At 36.8% G+C, this 21,733-nt stretch overlaps 1 protein-coding gene across 3 annotated transcripts in view; it reads left to right on the top strand.

The window, feature by feature from the left end:
• USH1C (USH1 protein network component harmonin) overlaps positions 1–21,733 on the top strand; it is a 48,212-nt gene that overhangs the window by 11,764 nt on the left and 14,715 nt on the right. The window contains exons 5-19 of one of the 3 annotated variants that reach the window (XM_032691585.1): positions 1,397–1,505; positions 1,620–1,644; positions 2,337–2,394; positions 3,153–3,256; positions 4,246–4,330; positions 4,765–4,824; positions 5,102–5,158; positions 6,957–7,099; positions 7,591–7,656; positions 10,818–10,942; positions 13,858–13,907; positions 16,066–16,218; positions 16,577–16,693; positions 18,868–19,116; positions 20,968–21,024. In XM_032691585.1, coding sequence (XP_032547476.1) covers positions 1,397–1,505; positions 1,620–1,644; positions 2,337–2,394; positions 3,153–3,256; positions 4,246–4,330; positions 4,765–4,824; positions 5,102–5,158; positions 6,957–7,099; positions 7,591–7,656; positions 10,818–10,942; positions 13,858–13,907; positions 16,066–16,218; positions 16,577–16,693; positions 18,868–19,116; positions 20,968–21,024 — 1,458 coding nt within the window. Of the gene's footprint in view, positions 1–1,396; positions 1,506–1,619; positions 1,645–2,336; positions 2,395–3,152; positions 3,257–4,245; positions 4,331–4,764; positions 4,825–5,101; positions 5,159–6,956; positions 7,100–7,590; positions 7,657–10,817; positions 10,943–13,033; positions 13,111–13,857; positions 13,908–16,065; positions 16,219–16,576; positions 16,694–18,867; positions 19,117–20,967; positions 21,025–21,733 lie in introns of all 3 variants that reach the window. The other 2 variants (XM_032691583.1, XM_032691582.1) reach the window with 2 other exon arrangements.

Genomic DNA, 21,733 nt, shown 5'->3' with positions numbered 1-21,733 from the left:
TTTTAACGAGCATGACAATGCATTCCACCCAGATTTCTTGATTCAAACTAGTTGCTTTAGCTTTGCTGAAACTTGAAATCAGCCTGATGCAGATAACAGCATGGAAGACTTAAGACTAAAAAGAAATTTGGGAGCTTGAAACTTGAGTATTCAAATGGAACGTTTTAGGCAATCATTAACCAGCCGTAATGCTGCCATGAAAGCAGACACATTTGTGAGGAGGCACATGAAGTTTCATTGATTAAAAACAGAATCCTGTGCTGTTGACATTAATGAGAAAAGTCCCATCAACTATCAGCGTGGCATTTTGATACATTTTACATAATAAATATTCACAGCAGTTTAGAGGACCGGAGAGCAGTGAAGCCCAAGTATTTGACTTTGTCCTTGTAGAGATCAAAGTACAGAGGTATAAGAAGATACTGTTGGTGGTTTGTTAAAGTCGTTTCCTGGTAATCATTTGTATATCTTATTGTGCAGTGGATTGATTTGTGGTGCCTAGTGGAAAGAGTTGTGCTCTAGTTTTCATAGTGCCATGTCGTGTGGTTCACGTTAAGTAAAAGTCTTTGTTAAGGTCTAGCCAGGACCTGCATTTTTCAGTCTTATCTTGAGCAGCTCATAAGGTTCAACCTTAAATGGAGTGGGCACTGTATCCATCACTGATTTCTTCTCAGCCTCCCTAGCTGAGTTTATAGAAACTTGGAAATTTCTAGTCTAGTCATCATAGCATATCAAATTTGGATTTATACTAGAGGAAGGGAAGCCTCTTGATTGTATTCTGATAAATAAGATTTGAAATTTTGTAGAAGTGGCCACCCTGTCTATTCTACACTAGTAGATTAAACACTGCCAGGGCATGTTCTTGGGGTGCTGCCATTTGATTGCCAATAAAGGTTAGCATGGTCCCCCCCAAAAAACAAGCAGATAAACACCATTAAAATAATGCATTTTCTGAATCCGGAATCAGGCAAGGTAATAAGACCAAGTTAAAGTTTCCTATTGATCAAAAATAGTTAAGAAGATCTCTCAGAAAACAGATAGTAAAAGCAAAGTTAAACTGCTGAAGTGTAAAGGAAGAAAATCACTCCAGAATTATTTAAATTAACACATGGACCTTGTATTTAAGGCAATCTGTGGAGTACAAATCTGATATGTAGAGACTAGATAGTATTTATAAAATTGTTATTTGGCCACTAATCTGCCTTTTAGTGTTCAATATCAAGTCTAAACAAATACAAGTAAATCTGATCTGAACATTGCCTGAAATTCAGAGAGTATTCAGAACTCAACAGTATCAAACCTTTGCATCAAAATTATTACCAGATTGTATTATTGCTTGAAAACCTTTTAAAATATTAATTCACAATTATTTTTTCTTCTCCCTTTCATTTTTGAGGTTGGAGATGAGATAGTTCGTATAAATGGATATTCCATTTCATCGTGCACACATGAAGAAGTCATAAACCTCATTCGTACAAAGAAAATAGTGTCCATAAAAGTAAGACGTAAGTAACATAAAAAATCACCTCTATCACCAAAGATTATTAATAGATTACTGACTCTTATTAATAGATTGCTGATGATCTGTAGAAACTTAACAGAGAATTTTTCTTTTTCAGATGTTGGCATGATACCTGTCAAAAGGTAAGGGTATTTCATGTGAAAACAAATTAGATCACTTATTTTCACTTAACCTTTTGTATCCAAAGAACCTGTGTTTATTATGAAAATGTTTTGAATGCTGATTAAAATGTCATTTTCTTTGTAATAAATGGGCAGATGTCTTCTCTGATGAATCTGACTTTTTATGCCGGTTGCCTCCTTAACCCTTTTCTATTTCCTCATTTTTCATGGATATTTCCTGGAAATTTAATTATTGATGTACCTAACTTAACAGAGAGAACCACTGATTCTTTATGTATGTAGCATCTGAGAATTGCTTCAGAGCTTAGAAAAATTAACAATTATTGTCCACTTTTAATTTTTGTTGAAAAGTTGAATCTTTAAGTTTGAATTTTAGTGATGGGAGACATCTGTCTGCATAGACATTTATATAAACTGTTCGAGTTGTTATGGTTGTTTTACAGTCTTTCTTAGAGTTTCCTAAAATTGTTTCACTTAAAGAGGTTTGATCAATTTTATATTTGACCAACTCTACTAGCTTAAATAATTGTATTGTTGTTTGATGTTTTATTTAAATTGCTGTCAAATAAACCAGTTGTTGTGAATGGTATCCAAAGAAAGTTGTGAATGCAAAATAGAAGACCACATTCAAAAGTAGTTTCTTGAGTACATTTTTATTTGTACCATTATTTTAAATTGTTTTCTTCTTCCAGTTCAGCAGATGAACCCCTTAAATGGCAATATGTAGATCAGTTTGTGTCAGAATCTGGGGTAAGAGATCAATATTTTATTAACATACCTTCTGGGAAATCTGTAATGGTTCTGAAACAGTTTCTCCTCTGACCTTATCATAGAAACTATTGTTTGTATTTCTATGATGCAATATCTTGTTACAAGTGTTCTGTTAGAAACATTTTTTGTGATAGGAAATTATTCTAGAACCATTAGGTAAGAAAAGGGCAGAACACAAATGAAATAGCTTTTACTCATTAATTGGTGCTTTATTTTGCTTGAGCTTATTGACTTCCCAGCCTGTATTTCTACTGTATAAATCTTTATCAGATTATTTTGCCTATATTAGGTGTATTAGGGGAGGAATGAAAACTTTGAATGCAAAGGGTTGCAGCAGTGAAAAGAAATACCACAATTACTGTTCTTTCGCTTTCAGGAAGAAAGGCTTAGTTCAATAGTCAGCACTATTGTGTATTTCTCCAGCCCTATTGTTAGGGAACAACTAAATGATTATTTTGCCATATCACTTTCCTCTAATTTTTCTTCAGCCTTTTCTGAAGACCAAGTTTGACTATTTAAGTAATCTTCTCCAAATAGATAAGTTCAGTCTTTCACCTTAGCCATGCAGATCCACTGAAGTTACTCTAATTCACATTCATTTCCAGTAGGATAGGACCTTGGAGGAATCTTATCTTGATGTTGGCAGGGTTTCATTTTGGCTGTAGGAAATTTTATGGTAGTCTTGATATGAATTCAAGACAGAGTAATATCTGCAACATTTTTTAATCCCTCTATAGGAAGCAAAGGGCAGTGTTGCTGGACTTGCTTCTTCTGGAGGGAGAGACAGTAAGGAGAAGAAAGTCTTCATTAGCTTGATAGGTACAAAAGGCATGGGATGCAGGTGCGTAGACATTTGTTATTTAATGTCACTGGTTTATTAAGTGAGACATTCAAGGCAGTTATTTCCATCCTTTGTTGCTGTGATATCATGAAAATAAAGATCTATATTGGATCAGAAAGGCAAACTGCAACAACAGGATATCTGTGGCATATATTACTTACTTTTAGACAAAGCATAAATACCTGTGTTAAAATTTCTGATATAAACAAAACAAAAACCATCATAAAGCTATATCCAGTTCCTAAAATTAATGTTGAATCTGCAGGGGTTTTTTAGAAGTATGATTCTCTGATTCTCAGACTCTTGTCCTTGCATTAGTTATGGAAGTTTTGGGGTAGAAGGGATATTGTAGAATTTGTTTATGTATTTAGGAATATGTAGTTGAATTTGCCAGGAGTTTTCTTTCATGTTGTCTAGAGGATATAAAGACTTCTAAAAATTATTTACAGACCTGGAAGGGTGGTTCAACATCACTTGTTGGATATATAATCTACAAAAGTAGTTTCTGTGTTTGGGCCCAGCTTAGATGGCGGCTTAAAGTTTCCAAGCTAGTTGTTCCTCTGGTTGAAACATCATTCTTACTTCTAATACAAAATCCTAAAAAAATAACACAGTTTTATACACAGAGTATACTGCAGTTCAGTGAGTAAACATGCAAGCAATTAGTAATTCTTCATTGCGTTGCTTGCTTTCAAATACTGTTGGTGTCCCTTAGAAGGTGTAGGTCAGTATACTATGTTAGTTGCAACATCTAAGGCAAAATCTAGAAGCTTGAATATTTTTCTTCAACTTTTTCTTAAATAAGAGTTTTGTGGTGTAAAAAATAAAAAAAGCAGGATGATAAACCTTTATGGTGTTTGTTTCAGAGTAGGCTCATGCCATAAATATTCTTTTCTCGTAAGTTATTTTTGATTAAACAACTAAAACTATTCGCTGTATTATTCTATAAGTATCATCCTTTAAATGTTTTGGGGTTTTTATATTACCAGTATTTCCAGTGGTCCGACACAAAAACCAGGCATTTTTATCAGCAATGTTAAGCCGGGTTCTCTTTCAGCAGAGGTGGGCTTAGAGGTGAGTATGTCACCTTCCAAGGTAGGTACCACAAGGACCTCTTGTTTGGTATTTTTGACTTCAAGGATTCTGGATCACTGTAAAGTGACTAGATGGGTTATTTTTTGTTGTTTTGGGGTTTTTTTCCTATGGAAAAGGAATACCTTTTGGCTATATTTCAAATGAAGCTAGTTTCCTAAAATTTTAAGAACGTGAATGACCTGAGTCAGACCAATATTCTGCCAAGCTCAGGATTCAATCTCAAGCAGTGGCAATAGGAAATGCTAGTATAGGAGGATGTGCAAGCCTGACCAGTTTCTGGTCTGTTCTCCTTGTGCTCTGCCAGTACCCATGATTATGGTATTAAGGATGTTAGTGAGCATATCTCTTTCTGTTTTCATTGAATATATGTAGTAACTTAGCATCTGTACTAAAATTTATATTAATTTCTTTAGGTTGGTGATCAGATTGTTGAGGTAAATGGAGTGGACTTTTCTAACGTGGATCATAAAGAGGTAAGATCAAGTCTTTCTAATTCCCTGAATTTGTAGTTGTCAGCTTATTAAACATCTCTCTGATTTTCCTGGCCACAAAAAAATTGATTTTCATACTAGGCTACTAACTCATGGGGTTGAATGGAGCATGGGAATGTGGAGGTTTGCATACCTACCACCCTGTTTAGTTCAGGTGGGGCTTCTGGAAATTCCAACCTTGACAACCAGCATCTTCCATTGAATATATACTGGCCTTTTTTACCACTTGTTTCAGGCTGATCTTTGTTTTAATTTACAGGCTGTCAGAGTGCTCAAAAGTAGCCGTACTTTGACTATCTCTGTGGTAGCAGGCGCTGTAAGTAGTATATCTGTAAAAGCAGAATATTTGTGAAAATTCCTATGTTGGCAAATAAATGGTGAAAAAAAATTATAAAAACTAAACCTCTGTTTCTTTATAAGATCCGTACCACTAAATTCTGTCAAACCAGGGCAGTGTCGAATGGCTTTTGATTATTTCATACCATCCAAAGTGTTCTCAAATGAAACTGTTTCATGACTGTGGGCCAATGCAAAACAGTTCCCTTTACAGTGGAAATTAAATTTATTGTAATGGCTTCTCGTGTTTGAGAGCTTCTGTTCAAATAGATATCTGCTTCTGCTGAAACATAAAAGGTAAATTGGATTGGAGTCAAATCCTGAATAGATGATGTCTTAGTCTTATTCCAAATTAATTTGTTGTGTAACTGTTTATCTGATCTATTTAGTGTATCAACACATTGAAAATTGTTCAGTTTTCCATTTCCACTGTTTTTTACAACACAACTTTAAGCCTTTGGGGCTTAATCTAAAGCCAGTTGAAATTAATTAAATCTTCTCTCTGACTTCAGTGTGACTTTTAATAAATGTTTAAATGTTTTTATTGCCTTAATCCTTCTTATTGCAAAGTGTGTAGTTACGTACAAGAGGATAATCAAGTTCCATAGACTAATCAAAGATGGTGTTTTCTAATTGTCTTGCAACTGAATTAAATAGGGAAAAAAAAGATGTAATAAATCACTTCAACTACTTCCTAAGGGTTGAGTGTTGCTACATTAAGGAACTAATGGTTTATTTGAACTGCTCTTATGGTAACAAAAGATGCAATTGTCCAAAGACATTGTAGACATTGTTTAAAAGCATGCTCCAGACCCGATGATTAAACTCCAGGAACTCAACATCCTAAGGACTTAATTTCAACTTCCAGATTTGTTACCAACTGTTAGAAAAGATGAGATCTACTCCAGCGTGCATTGCTGAGATTCTGTCCTTAGAACAGCAAACTGTTGCTATGGAACTCTTCTGTTCCACACTGCTTCACCTTGCATGTCTCTCCTCAGTACATGTCTTTGTACTGAAGAAGAGATAGCAAAAGGAAATAATTTCGCTACTCCTGGTTTTCATTAGCAAAGACCAGGGTGCAGAGGCATTCTTCAATGGCTGTTTTTGTTTAAGCAGTCTACTTTGAGCCTTAGAGACATGAAAAATCCTGCCTTCCTAATTAATGTGGGATTTTAATTTCAGAAATGAAAATTAGATAAATGTTATCAATGTTCCACTATGGAAATATCTTTCTTGAATAGGAAGTAGTGGTGTTGTGTTAACTGTAAAGCAAATGAAACAGGAACAAAACCAACTGAAACACATCAACTATATAATGTTTTGGGAATGTGTGTTCCCTGTGTTTGGGTTCCCTGAATGATGGTACCTTTCTGCAGCAGCCAGGCATAAGAATATTAAAACTCAGTAATTGTGTAGTTGTCTTCACACTGGGAATCATTCAATGTGCTGTTCTCTGACATTTCATTGCTCAGTTAGGTTTCAAGAAGGTATAATGTCAAGTTTTTTCTGGGTGACACACTGAGCATGTGTTTGTCATGACCCCTGCACTGTTGTTGCATGACTCCTGTGAGGTGTTAAGCACATCATAACTTGGAGGATGAAATTGGAATAGCTCTTTGGAGTGAGGTGGTCAGGGTCTTTCAGAATGCATTCCTCAGAAAAAGTGAGGAAATGGCAGATGTGCTAGCATGTAGTTGGTTTTTTAATTATTTCCTAAAAGAACTACATTCATGAGTTTTTCTCACAACTGATTTGGGTGGTGGTTGTGATTGCAGGGAAAGGAGCTGTTCATGACTGAAGAAGAAAGACAAAGAGAAGCACGTCTCCGTGAGCAAGAACGCCAGGAGTTAATGCATCAGAAGCGGCTTGCGCTGGAGACTAACAAAATCATCAAAGAGCAGCAAGAGAAAGAGAGATTGTAAGGATTGTGTACAGGACAGTCTGAAAAACTTAGCTTGGGTTTGGAAAGGGCATGGGAGACAGGAGCACACTGTGATTTCTGTGACAATTCTCACAGAAGTGAGAAGATTCCCAACTTAGATTAACTTGATTTTGCTGTTGCAGAGTCTCTGTTCATGAAATGCTTATCCTGTGGTGCTCTTGACATTCTGGGTTTTCAAAGCTGATGTCATTCAAACCCATCTCAAGTAGAAGGGTCACTTTGCTCCCCGACTGTCATACCTCTATGATTCAGTGTCCTTATTATCCAGATGGTCAGGAATCACCTCAGGGTTCCTATGAAAGCATACTGAACCCTTGGTAGCTTTAAGATGACTTTTAAAAATTTTCCCCAATATGTTTGTATTTATTGTCTATATCTTTTACCAACTATATGCTGACACACTTTGTCCAAGTTCTTACTCAGAAAATACTATTTTTATCATGATGTCCTAATTCTTCTTATTACAGAAGAAAACTGGAGATTTCCCAGAAGGCTGCAGAGGAAGAAGAGAGATATCGCAGAGAAATAGAGCAGTAAGTAGAAATCTGACATAGGCAGTATGCCACCTGAAAAAGAGTTCTTTTGTATTAGATCTGGGTGAAAACATTCTGCATGTTCCTTTCTAATAAAATTGTGTGATGTTTCCATTTAGCTAAATGTAGGGTCCAATACATATCAGTAAGTATACCATAGTTATGGAATAGGAAAATCCTCTGAAAATCAGCACCTGGAAAACATGAGGCTTATGACAATAATAAATTCAATGTGAAATTGAAGTTGAGCACTTATTTTTAAAATATGTTATTATTATATAGAGAAACTTTAAGCTTAAGGAAGTTTCGTGTCTCTAAACTTGTTTACTCTGTCTACATTTAATTCTAACAGAAAAAAATTAGTACTGCTATGAAGGAGATCGGGGAAAAGACAAAGAATCACTAAAGATTTGGGAAACATGCGTATACTCGGGGGGTTGGTGACATATCCACTTACCTTATATTTTAAAAAAACAAAACACAGGTAGTTTGTTCACGATTTGTAAAACAGAATTTAATAGTCTTTTCAGGCTGTCAGTCAGTTCTGACAACAAAAACTATGTAGAGTTAGACAGGGGAGGTTTATGTTAGGTATTAGAAAAAGGTTCTTCACCCAGAGTTTGGTTGGGTACTGGAACAGGATCCCCAGGGAAGTGATCACAGTACCAAGCCTGACAGAGTTCAAGGAGTGTTTGGACAATACTCTCAGGCATGGTGTGACTCTTGGGGATGGTCCTGTGCATAGCCAGTGATCCTTGTATGTCCCTTCCAACTCGGCATATTCTGTGATTCTGTAAAGTAAGGACTGTCCCTTCCAACTCGGCATATTCTGTGATTCTGTAAAGTAAGGACTATGTGCTGCCAACTGACTTGAGTGGAAATTTCAGTCATCATAAATTTTAACGAGGCTTTTGCTTTTCTAAGGTGAGAATTAATTAAAACAGTGGCACCAAAAGCAGGCAGTTCTGTAACCTATTTTATTCAGGAAATCTGATTTTTATTAACACAGTCTCATCATCATGGCTAGGCTCACAGTCTATTCTGGTTTTAGAAAGCTATGATTCTAGAACAAGACACTTCAAAGATTGTATCATAATATAGTCGCTACTATATTTGTAACTTAAACATTGTTTTACATTTGGAAGTTTGAAATTAACCAGTATTAAGTATTATTGTTTTCACAGTACTTAATTTCCCTTCTAAATGTTGGGAAATTACGTGAAAGAAGAGTAAGTTACATAGTTTCTCTTTTGTTCTCAGTCTGTAAGGTGCAAAAAGGAATATATTTCCCAGCTGTCACAAGAGAAAAATTTTCTGACAGTCTGGCCTTGGGCTCTGCTGCAGCACATGGATGAATTCTTATGCCTTTCCCTTTTCTAATTCCTGGGGAATTGATAATCCTGTTCTTTATTGTAGTCTATAATAGAAATCCCTGCAAAAGCCAAAAGCTGCTATAAAAGCAGACCATCACAGATGACGAATGACTCTGTTCTCCAAATCCAGATTGCCTGTCTGTTATAATGAATGTTGCATATCTGCAGTGCTCTTCTGAACTAAGTGCATCTTTACTCACTATGGGGGGGCTTTCATGCCTTGAGACCTTCTCATTGTAAGGTCTAGCATGGCTTTATACCTCCTTGTATAATTTTCAAGTGCTACTCAGGCACTGTAAAACTTTTCCATATTACAAACCAAAATGTTAAGTCAGTGTCAATCTCCTTGGTGAGGAGGAGGCAGAGTGGTAGTAGAGGAACTTAGATGAAATCTAAAGCTTAGATTTAATAAGCAGTTGTGGCAGGCAGTTACCCTAGAACACAATGCTTTCCTGTATTAATGGTTTGTGAGGATCACCGCTTGATATCTTTTAGAAATCCTTTCTGCAGTAATTCCTTGTATAAAGTCACTACTGTGCTGTTTTTTTGATGTCTTGCATGCATTTTTGGAAAAATTTTCAAGTGTGCTTCAATGGCAGAAGTCCCTAACCCTGTGTACTTCAATGTAACCCCACTTTTTAAAATTTAAATGAAATGGAAAACATTCTGTCCATTGTTTCCTGCTATTTACCATGCCTCTAAATTTAAATACTGAACTCAGCTACAGATTTAAGACTTCTTTGACCCCATGTGAATATTTTTTTCAATTTATTTAGCTAATTTAGAAATGCAAAAGATAATCCAAGTATAAATAGCATCATGTATATCTAAGACCTGGTAAATTTTGGCACCATATATCAGCTTACCAGTTCAAGACCAGCTATAGTCAAAAATAGATCTTGGATCACTTAAGGCCCCATATATGAAGCTACAAGCTGTTAGGTTATATGACACTTCTGTTGTGACCTACTTGGTATTTGCTGAATTTTCCTTTGAAATGTCCTTTTTTTCGGATCATGGTGCCATTCTAGGTGCCTTCTAGGTAATTTACTTGTTCTGCAAGCTCCTTTGTCCTGAAGCGTGACATTCCCTCTCTGCCCCTCTGCCCTCTCTCTCTACCTCTCCATTCTCCTCTCTTCTCTTTTTTTATTTCTTTTTTTTTCATTTTTTTTTTTCTAGAATCCTGAACTTAACGTAGTTTGTGTTTCAACAGTATTTAGTTCTTTTTGGGAAGAGTCACTTTTTAGTGCAACATAAAACTATGTGTTTGGGAAGCAATCATCAAAATGGATCTAAGACATAGAAGGAAGATACGTACTTTTTAGGTATAATTCACCATTGCAATGTCCGATTTAGGCACGTGGTAGATGTTCTGTCATCCAGTGTTACAGTTAAAACTGACTGTTTTTCTAATAGATACTTCCAGTTCTAAAAAGGAAAAATTACTAGCTGAGAGATATTTTTTACTTCAGTCAAGGGGACAGTCAGTACTGTAGTGTATCACTCTGGGCTTAGTATCTGTGCAGGTGTTTATATAATTGGCCTTAAAAGTCTCAATATAAAATAAGAATATTTTATTCAGTTACACTGAGTATTTTGCAAATTATCTTAGTAGCTTAGTAAATGAAAAAGAATGATGAAAGGAATTTACTTTGGGAGAAGGAAGAGTTTATTATGCTTTATATTAAAAGAAAAACCAAACATACTAAACACAAATAATTGTACTGTATATATTGATTCTGTTATTTTGATACTTGGAATTCCTAGCTGCATTTTTTTTTCCTCTAGGATAACAGCAGAGGAGGAGAAATTTAAAAAGGAATGGGAAGAAGACTGGGGTCCTAAAGAACCACCCAAGTCTTTAAAAACTGTAACTGCAGAAGTGCATTCTGTCCCACGTTCCAAACACAAAAGTAAGTCATTGATTTCAGCTTACCTCCTTGTATTTGTTTCAGACACGTCACTGAGCTGTATGGAATATATCACCAGTTTGTGTCCAAGCCAAGTTGGTTAGAGCATGGTACTAATAATACCAAGGTAGTGGGTTCAATCTCTGTACAGGCCATTCACTGGACTTGGTGATCCTTGTGAGTTCCTTCCAACTCAGAATATTCTGGGATTCTGTGGCTTTGTTATTTTCAGAAGGCTGGAAACACACAGTAAATTAATTTAACAACTCTTATTTAACAGGTACCTGTCTTGCAAAATTTACATCCACTCCAATAGTCATGGTTGTTAACCATCAGCAGCATAAGGCAAAAATTAAAAAGAAGAAAACTTACAAAGAAATTGTGTTGAAGTATAAACCTCTTTAGCTTGAGGTTTTGGTGCATTGTTTTCCATGGGTTTTTTTGTTCAGTGTTTTGCTTGTCAACCTTTTCACAAGTCAGGTTAGAAGGGATCTTAAATGTCATCCAGTTCCAACCCCCCTGCCATGGATTGGGGCACCTTCCACTACACCAGGTTGCTCAGAGACCAGTCCAACCTGGCCTTGAACGTTCATTCCAGGGATGGGCATCCACAACTTCTCTGGGCAACCTGTTCCAGTGTCTTACCACCCTCACAGTAAAAAAATTTCTTCTTAATATCTAATCTAAATCTATCCTCTTCTAGTTTAAAACCATTCCCCCTTGTCCTGTCACTACATGCCCTTTTAAAAAGTCCCTTTTCAGCTTTCTGGTAGCCCCTTTTAGGTACTAGAAGGCTGCTCTAAGGTCCACCCAGAGCCTTCCCTTCTCCAGGCTGAACAAGCCCAACTCTCTCGGCCTTTCCTCATAGGAGATGTGCTTCAGCCCTCTGATCATCTTTGTGGCCCCTTCTCTGGACCTGCTCCAGCAGGTTCACATCCTTCTTATGTTGGGGACCCCAAAGTTGGGTGCAGCACTCCAGGTGGGGTCTCACAAGAGTGGAGTAGAGGGGGAGAATCACTTCCCTCAACCTGCTGGCTACACTGCTTTGGATGCAGCCCAGGATAGGATTGGTTTCCTGGGTTGCGAGCTCACTTGGCCAGGTCATATTGAGCTTCTCATCCACTAGCACCCCTGAGTTCTTCTCAGGGATGCTCTCAGTCCTTTCTCCTCCTAGTCTGTACAACCCACATGCAGGACCTTGCACTTGGCCTTATTGAACTTCATGAGGTTCACTTCTCAAGCTGTCAAAGTCTCTCTGGATGGCATCCCTTTCCTCCAGCGTGTGAACCCGAAAATGGATTTGATATCACTGGGCACTCTGCTTCAGAATTAGTTGAGAGACTGAGGAGGTTCTGTTTGTACACTGCAGTTTTCCATGAAGAATTTGCCCTGAAGTGTGTCTGACTTATTTGTCTGAAGGAATTTAAGGCAGAGCATAGTTGACAGTTAAGAAGCTACGTGGGAATGTACAAAGAGTATGTGGAGAGCGTGCTAAAATTGTATTGTAAAAAAAAACAGCTGCAAATTGCTCGTTGCATAATTTACAGGAGAACTGGGCCTTTTCCTAACGTGATTATATTATTTTGTGTATGACTTTGGCAAAGTCACTTAACTTTTCATGAAGGAGAAACTGAGATAGGGAATTGTTTCTTCTGAAACCATCTCCTACCCATTTAGTTTTCTGACTCTTCAGTACAATATTTTCTCTGTGTAGCATTCGCCCCAGTGACAGTGCAGTAGAAGGCCGATACTTCTTTTTGAAGGCACATATCCCTGAACTGCTGATGGTTTGGTTACAGGAAAAGCCACCTACCTCTGCACCCACCTTCATCACAGAGCAGACTAATGATCCACATGCAGATTTTAACTGCTCTTCAGGGTTGGAGGAGGTTGGAAATTGATTTGATTCAAGCAGGACCTTACTTTTTTTTCCTCTCCTCAATTATGTAGAAAAATATCCTGTTACTAGCTACTATTTTTTTTATTTTGTGGAAACTTCTAATCACACATTGCTGATCTCTTTTCATTTCATGGGAACTTCCAGTTAGACTGTCACTTCTGTCTCCTCACTCCTTTCCTCCTTTGTTTCTCTAGTAGATTTAGAGGGAATTGCACATGACCAGCTTGAAACAGATGACATGGATGAAGTGATCATGAAGCAGGACAAACAGGTTTGCCACTCAACCTTAACATCCTATCCTGATTCAAATTCTTCCTGTGTCTCACTTCCTCCTGACAGTCAGTCTTGACACTGAACTGACCATTTGGTTTTCCTAGGGTAAAATTCCTTTGGTGAAAGATTAAAGGTTTTGATGCTGCTGCTGTCATTGCTTTCTAAAGATACCTTGATATTAAATCTAATAGTCCTACAGAAACATGGATTATATTGCAAGTTCTGTGTGTTATCAGTGTTTCATATATAAAATTATGGTAATAGATTATTTTGTATGTTTTTAATTAGCAATATGTTTTGTATTATTTATGCACTTGGCTTGAAATATTTTGTCCTAGGAAATGGAGTTTTTCTTGTCTCCTCAAACACCAGTGTCCTGCCACAGGCTTGAAGGAGTTTGAATACCTGTTTCATTTTAAGAGGGTTTATTAAAACTACTGTAAAGTAGGACTGTGACCATGGAAAGCTTAGCAGTGCATTGCCTGTGTGGTTCTGTATGAAGTTTACTTGTTGCATTTGCTTTGTTTAACATAAAATGTGTGTCATTAAAATAAGGGAAACATAACTAAACGTACCGGCACAATTTAACAACAAATTGACTAAGAACTTGTCATGTAATAGCAATCCTTTGGTGTTTCACCTTCAAATAAATTTTGATGTTACATGTGTCAGCACGGATTGATCTGCATATGAACCAGTCCTTGGCTTTTCTTCAAAAAAACGACTTCTCCTTTACCTTTTTTAGCTTTTGGATGGTTTTATCGGTATGAAGGAAAATTTCCCACCATCCGTAAGGTACAAAGTGTGATATGTAAATGTGTTTGCTGTGTGTTTGAATTTGAATTCCCCATTTTTCTTCTTCTCTGTTATTACTAAGCGTTCTTTATAGTCAAATGCTTCTTCTTTTAACATGTGCACAAATTAAAATGCATTTGAATTGCACATGTCTGGGAGTTTTTCCTTTTGAGTGCTTTGGACTTTTGAGTTCTACCAGCTGCAGAGAGAATTCTATGTCAATACTTTGCAGGTGTTCACTACAGGTAGGCAGTGCATGTCTTTGTGTTCTCCAAAAGTCCTCAAAATCATGCATATGAAAACCCAAAACAGTACAGGAAAAAAAATTGAGTGGGAATGAAATATTCAGTTCCCAGTTACACCTTTGCAAGTGCTGAAGGCAAAAGGCTGTTAGGCATGGGCATCTCACAGAGTGAGCAAAAAGACTACAGCAATCTTTACGGTGATAGAAAATTTTTCTGTCTCTAGAGATGCTGCTGAAGTATTGCAATTTCACTTTATCAGAGTTTCAAATTTGTTCTTGCTGTTGCTTTATTCTCTTTATTTCTTTCAATGTGTCTTAGCCATGTTATGGGGGTTTGCTGTGGTGCTGTGTGCTTTGGTGTGGTTTTTTTTGGTAATTAACTGTGCTAGAATTGAAATGAAGATTTCTTGTGCCTATCTTCTGGGAACTCAAGGTTTCTGAGGAGGTCGGGATTGTTTCTGGCAGATGAAGTACTTGTGTCACCATTCAGGATTATCACTTTAACCTTCTGTGTTGCCAGGATATGCCTGTTCTCCTTAATAAAGAATAGGAAAAGGTGGTACACTCCAATGCCATTTTTTATTCCTAGCAACTGTAAATCACCATGGATCTGTAACCTGTGTGAAAGCCAGGGCAGTCAGGATTTCTGTCTGAAAACTCTAGATGCATGTTATGAAAACTCAGTCTCTTAGCACAAACAGGCGGTCTTTTGTATTGTTGCTGCAAATATAGTTTACAGAATGTACAAAATTCCTTTTCATATAGTAATGAAGATCTTACACAATTACTGTTGAACTCTGACACACAGTGTGCACTAGAAACTTCAGAAGATGTATTTTTAATCTTTTGCTTTTAGAAATATTTTTAAATCTGGCAGTGATGAATTTTCATCCTACTCCAAATTGCTAATTATTTTTTTGTTGTTTTGTTTTAAAACCAAAATTTCACTCTGTACTAAAAATATCTATAACAGGAAGTAAACTGAATCCATGGGGAAAATTGGTGGAAAGGATGAATCATTCTGCTGTATCTGAATGCAGTGTAGACAGCTAAGATTGTCTGATATATGTTCATCTTCTGGAAGACTTTGGCATGTGTACTGCTTAGTGTGCCTTTGAGTTCAGTAATTTTTCAAACATTGGTACCTAGCAGGTTGATCTGCCTGATATTACATTTAGTAGATGGTACTAAATGTATTTTCTAATTTTTTAGTGAATAATATCAACAGGAACAGAGGTTTCAAAAAGACTATGCACCTTTTCCCTTTGGTTGCACCCTACATCTAGAATTTTGGAGTTGCTTTCTGCTATATTAGTTAACTCATCTGGGTAGATTTTATCCAGTGCTTGTAGGAGCTACATGGTCTTTGTGATGCAGTATTCTTCCTTGGAAACAATTCAGTTTCTGAACTGATCTAAGTCTTTCCTTTATAATTCTTTGTTTCAGTTTTATTAAGGGATGCAGCGCTGGTTTGAGGACATGTGCATGAACCTGTTTTATGCATAGACTATCTACCTATACATGAGCATCTGTCACCTGAAAACAATTAGTCATTTACACATATATATATATATAAAAATGCCAAAACAGAGATTGCAAATCAAGACCCAACCAAAACTGTTTGATTTATTAAAAGTTTTGTGGTTGTCCTGCGTGCCCTAAAGTTGTAACTTGCAGAGGAGAAAAAAAGTTGGAATTGTCTGATCTCATCCAACTTACGTTAATGGGCAGAGGCCCTCCAAAAAAAGTTTAATTTTCTGCAAGTTGCTAGGAAAATGGACTGTAGATTTTCTTTTAAAAGACCATCCCCATACTTGCATCGACTATAATTAAATTTTCAAGGCAGGCACTCATGTACCAAGCGTGAAGTTTGTGGTGTTTTTAGTAAATGATTTTTGTAAAAAAACTTCCCAGAAAGGGAAAGAACGAAAGAAGTCAAAAAGTGATAGCTTTTGTGAACAGAAGAAGAATAAAAAGGAAATGGAGTTTGAGCAGAAACTTGCCAAAGAGAAAGAAGGAATGTTGGAGAAAGAAAAACAACTGAAAATAAATCGTCTTGTGCAAGAGGTATGTTGTGATCTATCAAGTGCAAAATTATATTGAAAAAAATTAGCTGGATCTTTAGTGAAATTATCTTAGCACTTGTTTAATTATGTCAAAGGCAATGAAGTTTTAGTTTCACTGCAAAACTCTGTTCCCACATTTGCTTGTTTCTAGTCAGGTTTTGCCCAAACAAGGATAGCTCTGCAGTTAATGAGTGTCCATGTGTAGTGATGAATTTAATGAAACATGGCAAAATCGGGAATCATCCTCAAGAGCATTACTGTTTTTAAAACTAGTTTAAATGGCATTTCATGCTTGTGAAACATATTTGTGTTGTGACCATACCTATAACCTTTTCTCACGCACCACTGTTATGGTTAAGGTATCTGAGACAGAAAGAGAGGACCTGGAAGAATCGGAAAAGGTGCAGCACTGGGTGGAAAGACTTTGTCAAACACGGTTAGAACAGATTTCCTCTGTGGAGAATGAGTCTCCTGAGGTAAAATTCTGGCTTTTCCATATATTGCATGATCTCTAAATAACTCACTAGCTGTATCCTAAAAGCAACAGGTTTTTACCAGCAAAAAATCTGTCTTTATCTTTCCCCTCAACCTTCATTCTAAGAGGGGGAAAAAAAGTCAAGAACTGATGAACTACCATCTATACCACTTTCTGTTTCTCTATTTTATGAAGATTCAAACATTATTTTAATGAACTGGTTTTATTTTGTCTTTAAGTATAATATCACGACAAAATTAAGTTTTATTGACTCGTGAGCTGTTTGAGCTAGGTGGGACATGCTACCAATAACAAAACTGAGACTAGAGTACCCAGCTATATTTATTAGTATGTTATGAAAATAAGAATATAATTGATGATGAGCTCTTGGATGCTTCCTTGTATTATGTGACATAAAGGTACAGGTTAAGAAAATGACAAAAAGATGAGAAACTCCCAAAGACTGGGGTTTGGGTTTGTGCTTTAAATAGTCCCCTTAAATTAGGGGAGTTGCAGATAGTGATTGTGCTTTAGAGCCTAATAGTTCTATATGTGGAGAGAGGCTTTCCCACCATCTTGCTGCTCTGGCTGTTTTCCAAGTACATCTGGTTTCAACAGGAACACTGAAATCTGCTGAACTCCTGTGGGATCCCCAGGAAATCGTAACCACAAAAGGGACCCTTGGGGAACACTCTCACATGAATTTCCTTCAGGTCAATGTGGAGCAGCTCTGAAAAAAGCAGCTGATCTTCTGTTCTTCATGGCCTTAGGCTCAGATCCATGTGGCTTTTCAGTGCAGGCCTTTAGGACACTGGAATGATTATGCTGAGTGTTCTCTTAGTACCTAAACTTGGCTGCATGTGTTCTGCTAGAACTTTGTCCCCCTTACCTTGTAAAGTAAGAAGGAACATGACGGATTACAAACACTGTTGTATTTTCAGAGCTCTACCCATATTTAAGACAACCATTCTGTGTTATATTTGCTCCATCAATTCTTCTATTACATTACATATAAATGCTTTATTACAGTTTTTCTTTAAAACTACCCAAGCAGTTAAACTCACATAAAATACAAAACCTGAGTGCTTCCGAGGGATAAATGCATCTGAACAATATTTAGGTACTACAGGCATGAACTGCTTCTTTGGTGCAAGAGTAGTCAAGATCTCTTGACCTCTGCCAAAGGAATTCCTATTTTTCAGTACCAGGGGTTATGTTAGATAAGGACATTGAAAAAATGTTAACAGCATTACCTACTTGAGAGAAGTGTTGTTGTATTAGACTAAGAAGTATGTGTCTGTCAGGCAGTTCATCTATGTAATATTTTCTCAGCTGAGACTACACGGTAGCAAAATGAAGAAGTATTGACTGAATTTTCTTAAATACTTCAGTTTGATAACTGATAAAAGAAATCTTAGCAACTCTAACAACATAGGTAGAATCCTCCTCCACACACACACAACCTCATTTTTTGGAGTGAGCTGCTCATTGTGTTCAAACTCTGGAGTTTGTTAGCCCCACAATAGATCTGGTATGGATTAATTATGTATATTATGTATATTATGTATATTATGTATATTATGAGAGATAAAATATTTATAAGATATTATAAATTATAAGATCTCAACCCCCTTGAGGATCTGCATTTCATAGCACACTAAAATTTTGTTTTGATAGCTGCTTAAGTGTAGTTTCCTTTCTTGTATTAATGTGTGGTTATGTTTACATGACATTAACCCCTTTCCCTTTTTTAATGACATAGAATTTCAGGGCCTGTGTTTGATTACTTTCTTTTCAGATAATAACCATTGCAAGCAGTAATTTTTGCTTTCACTTCACGAGAGCTAGAGAGAGAAGAGTTGCGTTATCTGTGATTTGTCCTGTGATTTTATCTTCTGAAGACTTCATATCATTGGTGTTTTGTGGGGTTTCTTTTGTTGTCCCTCCTACCCCAGCAGCCAAGGCTACTGTCATTTTCTTCTGTTCAAACTAGAATCCCAAGGAGTGCTTTTAAAAAGCCTTTCAGAAAAAATGTTTGTGTATATTCTGTGTGGGAGAAGCCAAGAGCTTCCTGTGCAGGAGCAGACTGAGTGGTGTTCTAGGACTGGTCACTAATTTCTTCAGAGCTGTTGCAGAGAGAACTGCTAAGGCAGATTTGTTTTCTGTTGCACATAGCTGGCAAGTGGACGTCCTTCTGCTTCGCCTTCTGCCACGTCAATGCGGCGTTTTGCCGGTGGCCTGCAGCTTCACACCACAGATCTTGATGATATAAACTTAGATGAAGTTGACAAGCCTAAACAACGCGCGCCACCACCTCCACCACCGCCACCCACAGTTACTCCAGCACCACCACCTCATCCACTTCCTCCCTCAAACGTCCCACTTTCCAGAGGTCCAGCCCTGTCGGTAACACCAGCTTCCCAGGTGACCTCATGATCTGTTTGGATGCATGCACCCTTACCATTCCCCTGCGTGCCTCCTGCCCCTGATCCATCACCCACCTTGTCCACTAGATCTACCCATGTGCCATATGCAGTGCTGCAAGAGAGAATGAGATGGTTTCATAGTTTTTTAGTAGTGAATGCAGTCCAGAGGTAGCTTTATTTTAACATTTTTTAAATTTAAGTCAAGAGGACTTTGCTCTCCTTCCTCCATACATTGTAACCCTATCACGTGCAGATGTCTCAGGCAGAATATGTAGGTTAAAAAAAGACAATTTGGCCTTGAATGTTTAAGGATTTAAAAAAAAACCAGTGGCAGGCAGTGGATTTAATTCATTGTTAAATTTGAGAAAAATATCCGTGCAGTGAAAATTACTTATGAAAACGTTTTAAATGTGTCATCAAATTGCTTTGTTAGGTGAGAAGAGTGCACAAGGAAAATTAGCTTAAAATCAGAAAGTCAAACTTCTAAAAGGTCAAAACTGTGTCAATTACCAGTAAAATAAAGAAGCAAGAGTTGGTAATCTGGTTTGACTTGTTGAACGCACAGGAGATAGGGATTTCTTTGAGAAATCCTGTTACTTTCTCTTTATTACAATCTGAGTTCAAAAGAGGATCAAATATATGAAATCTTGTGCCAGATCTTGTCATGATTCCCTTTGCTAAGCTCTGTAGTGAGATTCATATACTTGTTTTTGTGGCAAAAGATTCTTATTTATTTCAAAGAGCAGAAGAGGATCCCATGCAGTCACTTCTTTGCTACACAGTTTTTGCATGGATTGACTGACTGGTTTTGGGTTTTTTGCATGTTTACTAAATAATATTTGCATGAATCTGGTTGGGGTGGGGAAGGATATGTGAGTTAATCACTGTTTGGAGGAAACCAATAGATTATTTTTTATGTAAACCATGAATCTCTTGAAAGCTTAAGTGGACCTCTGATAGTGCTCAATCTGAGTGGTTTTATATGTTTGAAGTGCCAAGATGCTAGATCCACTGAAACAGAAATATCAAATGTTCTTATGGATAACAGGTTTCCCAAGTTATTTGCAAAATAAAAATTATGTGAAAGGAAACAGATGTACAAAATAATACAGTGAGAAGAGAAATACACTCTTCTAAAGCTAATAGAAAATATTCAGACAGAAGAAGCAACATAAGAACTGCCACACTAGATCTGACCCCAAACCAATATGTTTTAATATGTGATTCTGGCAGTTTTTCCCTGTGACATATGTTAGAAAAAAGAAATTAATAATTAAGAAAAATAGATTAGGTAATAACCAATAACCTACCTTCAAAATTAATGTCAGTTTTCCCTGAATATAATTAGTGTATATGAGGAAATATCTAGACTCTTAGTAAAATATTAATATTGAACCAAAGCTGCTTTTTTTTTTTTTAAGTAGATAACTCAGTATTCCTGATTTGGCTTCAGAAATGGAAGAAAAATTAGAAGCCTGACAATTTATCCTTGGTACTTTTTACAAAGCCGCTTTTTAACATCACAGATAAGCAGAAGCAGTGCATTTGTGTGACTTCATGGATTAAAGATCTTGTGTTTGTGCCTGCTAAAGCCAAAAAAGCAGACAGCTGTAGCAGTCCCATAAGTCACTTTTCTAATATTATACAAACTGGTAAATCTCTGTGTTGGTACAATTTTGGTTTTTTCCCCAAATCATTTAATTTCCAATTCAGCTCAAACAAATACCTGACAAAAGGAATAAAATCCTGTCAAATACATTCTTGACAGCTGACTATTAACATATCGGGTATAAATTATTATTAGCTTTACACTTTATATGAACCCAATATTAAGTCTGTTACTGTTTAGGTTGTAAGAAACACCTCCCACGTTGGCAAAGTATCTTCTGTGTCAAGCAATCCACTGGTATGTCACGTGCTGTTAATAATGACTGTGGTTTTATGAACTTTCCATGTAATGCTAATGTCAAGGAAGTGTCAAGGGTTTCTCTCTGCATGGCTAATTTATTTAAAATTCAGCACATGGAATTATGTGTGTGGTTCCATTGCTGTCTTGGAAGCTATCCAATACCAAGTAGTGGAAGTGACTCCTAATGGTCCAAGGATTTCATGTTTCAACAGCTGAGCAACATACAGTCCATGTTTGCATGTTCTAAATGTCTGTATGTCATGGAGCATGTACTTTATTCCTCTGTCAAGGCAAAAGGATCTAGGACAAATCTATATTTTAAATATAGTGTGTCCTAAGAAGCAAGTTTCATCTCAGAGGGAGCAACATTTGTTTGATAGCTCTTTGCACTGGTTTTGAGTCAGGATGGCCAGATGTCAGGTGTCCCCATTCTGCACTCTAGAAAAATCTGTTGCTAAATTATGTGACTCATGGAGAAATCATCCAGTTCCAATGTAGCTTTAACAAATTCATGTCTGTGAACCTGTCAATTTTGATTCTTCTAAGATCAGAAAGCTTAACAATACGATATATTTTGCAGTGTTTAACAACATTAGTTAAGGGAAATCCAGAGGGACTTTCAAATATCTGGTTCCAAACTTTTTTTTAAATTATTTTAAAGAGGATACAGGGGGAAAAAACCACCACCAAAAAAAAAATTCCTTCA

Source organism: Chiroxiphia lanceolata, chromosome 6 (assembly GCF_009829145.1).
Source record: "Chiroxiphia lanceolata isolate bChiLan1 chromosome 6, bChiLan1.pri, whole genome shotgun sequence".
In the NCBI taxonomy this organism is placed as follows: Eukaryota; Metazoa; Chordata; class Aves; order Passeriformes; family Pipridae; genus Chiroxiphia; species Chiroxiphia lanceolata.
Note: the sequence above shows the minus strand (reverse complement) of the source record. Positions and strands in the feature narration are given on the sequence as shown.